Source organism: Palaemon carinicauda, chromosome 23 (assembly GCF_036898095.1).
Source record: "Palaemon carinicauda isolate YSFRI2023 chromosome 23, ASM3689809v2, whole genome shotgun sequence".
NCBI lineage: Eukaryota > Metazoa > Arthropoda > Malacostraca > Decapoda > Palaemonidae > Palaemon > Palaemon carinicauda.
Window position 1 is genome coordinate 100,502,814 of NC_090747.1, and position 5,000 is coordinate 100,507,813.

A 5,000-nucleotide genomic window follows, 5' to 3' on the forward strand; every position below is an offset into this window, starting at 1 on the left:
AATAAATTTGATAGAATTTTAAAAATCTTCAACTGGAAAAAAACAATAAATTTGATAGCATTTTTAGATCTTCCACTGGAAAAAACAATAAATTTGATAGAATTTTTTAGATCTTCAACTGGAAAAAACAATAAATTTGATAGAATTTTTTAGATCTTCAACTGGAAAAAACAATAAATTTAATAGCTTTTTTTTAGGTCTTCAACTGAAAAAAAAAACAATAATTTGATAGCATTTCTTTAGATCTTCAACTGGAAAAAAACAATGAATTTGATAGAATTTTTTAGATCTTCAACTGGAAAAAACAATAAATTTGATAGAATTTTTTAGATCTTCAACTGGATAAAACAATAAATTTGATAGTATTTTTTAGATCTTAAACTGGAAAAAAACAATAAATTTAATAGCCTTTTTTAGGTCTTCAACTGAAAAAAAAACAATAATTTGATAGCATTTCTTTAGATCTTCAACTGAAAAAAAAACAATAATTTGATAGTATTTTTTAGATCTTCAACTGGAAAAAACAATAAATTTGATAGAATTTTTTAGATCTTCAACTGGAAAAAACAATAAATTTGATAGCATTTTTAAAATCTTCAACTGGATAAAAACAATAAATTTAATACCTTTTTTTGGATCTTCAACTGGAAAAAAACAATAAATTTGATAGCATTTCTATAGATCTTCAACTGGAAAAAACAATAAATTTGATAGCATTTTTTTAGATCTTCAACTGAAAAAACAATAAATTTGATAGCATTTCTTTAGATCTTCAACTGGGAAAAAAAATAAATTTGATAGCATTTCTTTAGATCTTCAACTGGAAAAAACAATAAATTTGATAGTATTTTTTAGATCTTCAACTGGAAAAAAACAATAAATTTGATAGCATTTCTTTAGATCTTCAACTGGAAAAAACAATAAATTTGATAGCATTTTTTAGATCTTCAACTGGAAAAAACAATAAATTTGATAGAATTTTTTAGATCTTCAACTGGAAAAAAACAATAAATTTGTTAGCATTTTTTAGATCTTCAACTGGAAAAAACAATAAATTTGATAGAATTTTAAAAATCTTCAACTGGAAAAAAACAATAAATTTGATAGCATTTTTTAGATCTTCCACTGGAAAAAACAATAAATTTGATAGAATTTTTTAGATCTTCAACTGGAAAAAACAATAAATTTGATAGAATTTTTTAGATCTTCAACTGGAAAAAACAATAAATTTGATAGCATTTTTTAGATCTTCAACTGGAAAAAACAATAAATTTGATAGAATTTTTTAGATCTTCAACTGGAAAAAACAATAAATTTGATAGCATTTTTTAGATCTTCAACTGGAAACAACAATAAATTTGATAGAATTTTTAAAATCAACTGGAAAAAAACAATAAATTTGATAGCATTTTCTAGATCTTCAACTGGAAACAACAATAAATTTAATAGCATTTTTTAGGTCTTCAACTGGAAAAAACAATAAATTTGCCACAGTAAATAATTAAGTGCAGAATAACCCAGTTGCTTTACACTAAAAAAAATTCCAGAAAAAGTCATTTGCCATATTAAATAATCAAGTAAGGATTAAATCAGTTGCCTTACACCTAAAAATTCCAGAAAAAAGTGAATATTTGGCACATTAAATAATCAAATAAGAGATTAAATTGGTTGCCTTACACCTAAATTTCCAGAAAAAGTGTATATTTGCCACATTAAATAATCAAGAAGAGATTAAATCAGTTGCCTTACACCTAAAAATTCCAGAAAAAGTGAATATTTGCCCCATTAAATAATCCAATAAGAGATTAAATCAGTTGCCTTACACCTAAAAATTCCAGAAAAAGTCAATATTTGTCCCATTAAATAATCCAATAAGAGATTAAATCCGTTGCCATACACCTAAAATTTCCAGGAAAAGTTAATATTTGCCACATTAAATAATAAAGTAGAGATTAAATCAGTTGCCTTACACCTAAAATTTCCAGAAAAACTAGATATTTGCCCCATTAAATAATCAAGAAGAGATTAAATCAGTTGCCTTACACCTAAAATTTCCAGTAAAAGTCATTTGCCATATTAAATAATCAAGTAGGGATTAAATCAGTTGCCTTACACCTAATAATTCCAGAAAAACTGAATATTTCCACCATTAAATAATCCAATAAGAGATGAAATCAGTTGCCTTACACCTAAAAATTCCAGGAAAACTGAATATTTGCGACATTAAATAATCAATGGGGCAAATATTAAGTTTTTCTGGAATTTTTAGGTGTAAGGCAACTGATTTAATCTCTAATTTGATTATTTAATGGGGCAAATATTCACTTTTTCTGTAAATATTAGGTGTAAGGCAACTGATTTAATCCCTACTTGGTTATTCAATGGGGCAAATATTCAGTTTTTCTGGAATTTTTAGGTGTAAGACAACCGATTTAATCTCTTCTTGATTTTCTAATGTGGCAAATATTCAGTTTTTCTGGAATTTTTAGGTTGTCTTCACACCTAAAATTTCCAGGAAAAAATAGAAAAGTTGCCCAAAACTCACTTTGATATCTAGGGTAGGTCCAATCGCCTCGGAACTGTTCTGCTTCGGAGAGCATGTAGTAGAAGCAGCCGAACCAGTGAGCAAGGAGCAGCAGAATGTGGACCAGGTTCACCACACGCCACATGTTGGGGTAGAGCGTTCTGGATTCCACCATGTAGTAATAGTTGTAAACTCTGTACACTTTTATAAATCTCGGAAACCTTATAATAGGATTGAAACCGATCTGCAAAAGATATGAATGACAGAATTTTATCTCTTATATAGGGTTAGATTCTCTTTACAATTCAGTTGTAAAATGTACATTTTCAAGAAATTTCAGTATGGAATAAGTATAATGAATTGTAAAAATTAGATTTTAATGATAATTCAGTATGGAATAAGTATAATGAATTGTAAAAATTAAATTTTAATGGTAATTCAGTATGGAATAAGTATAATGAGTTGTAAAATCTACATTTTTAAGACAATTCAGTATGGAATAAGTACAATGAGTTGTAAAATCTACATTTTTAAGACAATTCAGTATGGAATAAGTACAATGAGTTGTAAAATCTACATTTTTAAGACAATTCAGTATGGAATAAGTACAATGAGTTGTAAAATCTACATTTTTAAGACAATTCAGTATGGAATAAGTACAATGAGTTGTAAAATCTACATTTTTAAGACAATTCAGTATGGAATAAGTACAATGAGTTGTAAAATCTACATTTTTAAGACAATTCAGTATGGAATAAGTACAATGAGTTGTAAAATCTACACTTTCATGAAAATTCAGTATGGAATAAGTAAAATGCGTTGCAAAAATTAAATTTTCATGATAATTCAGTATGGAATAAGTATAATGAGTTGTAAAAATAAAGTTTTCATGATAATTCAATATGGAATAAGTATAATGAATTGTAAAAATTCAAATTTCATGAAAATTCAGAAAGGAATAAGCATAATGAATATTAAAATCTACATTTTCATGACAATTCAATATGGAATAAGCATAATGAATTGTAAAATCTACAGCTTCAGGACACAATTCAATATGGAATAAGTTTAAGTATTAAAATCTACACTTTCAAAAATCTAGAAAACCTTATTTTGGAACAAACTGATCTACAGCATATTTACAGTAAATGCCAGTCTTAAATCTATGCAATGAGCTTAAAACCCATTAATAATTCCTCGTGAAATTAAACAAAAACTGTGAAAATAAACTTAATGGTAATAGAGAGTTTTTCATCATCAAAATTCACCAAAATTAACAAAATATAGACAAAAAAACTTAAAAATCTGATGTGAATAGAGAGTTTTCGTCATCAAAATTCACAAAAATTAACAAAATATAGAAAAAAACTTAAAAATCTGATGTGAATAGAGAGTTTTCGTCATCAAAATTCACAAAAATTAACAAAAAATAGAAAAAAAATTAAAAATCTGATGTGAATAGAGAGTTTTCGTCATCAAAATTCACAAAAATTAACAAAATATAGAAAAAAAACTTAAAAATCTGATGTGAATAGAGTTTTCGTCATCAAAATTCACCAAAATTAACAGAATATAGAAAAAAAACTTAAAAATCTGATGTGCATAGAGAGTTTTCGTCATCAAAATTCACAAAAATTAACAAAATATAGAAAAAAAACTTAAAAATTTAATGTGAATAGAGAGTTTTCGTCATCAAAATTCACCAAAATAAACACAACAAAAAAGACACAGACAGAGAGAGCCAAGAATATAAGACCACTTACAAAAAACTGTAAAAAATCTAAAGGGAATAGAGAGGCCAGGTCCAAGAGGAAGCTGCGCGAGTGCGTGTAGTGATTCGCCAGCTTCTTGAAGTCCCTGACGATGAGGCCCTGCTCCAAGTATCCCGTGCGGAACTGCACGAGGATGTCTAATACGAAGATCATGTCCGTCATCCCGTCTAGGAGGTACCTGTGCGGGGAGAGAGAGGGAGAGAGAAGGGAGAAAATTAAAAGGAAGTCTTTGGCTTCATGGATTCAAGAGTCGGGCTTCAAGTTTGTCTTCAGAGTGAAAATTTGCAGAAGTGATTGTGATTGGATAGTTTGCCAGCAACTTGACAATCGATTACATTTGTGTGTTTGTATATATATATATATATATATATATATATATATATATATATATATATATATATATATATATATATATATATATGAGAGAGAGAGAGAGAGAGAGAGAGAGAGAGAGAGAGAGAGAGAGAGAGAGAGAGAGAGAGAGAGAGAGAGATTTAATGGGGAATTACTATATCAGTTTCCTTTCAAAGGAAAAAAAGTACAATATATTAAATAAGATAATGAAAAAAGGCCAAATTAGTAGATGACTAATTCGCCTCATAATACTATAATATCAAACTACATAAAATTAATAACGGAAAATTGATTATTAACGACATAAGATCTGAAACTGGAGCAAAGAGTAGATTCATAAAAAAGGAACA

General features: G+C 27.4%; 1 protein-coding gene across 1 annotated transcript in view; it reads right to left on the reverse strand.

The window, feature by feature from the left end:
• The window catches only part of LOC137617305 (uncharacterized), a 150,703-nt gene extending 146,234 nt beyond the window's left edge, over window positions 1–4,469 (reverse strand). The window contains exons 1-2 of the mRNA XM_068347310.1: window positions 4,288–4,469; window positions 2,546–2,768 (exon numbers count right to left, since the gene is read on the reverse strand). Coding sequence (XP_068203411.1) covers window positions 2,546–2,768; window positions 4,288–4,458 — 394 coding nt within the window. The 5' untranslated portion in view covers window positions 4,459–4,469. The remainder of the gene's footprint in view (window positions 1–2,545; window positions 2,769–4,287) is intronic.
• Between the last annotated feature and the right edge of the window lie 531 nt (window positions 4,470–5,000).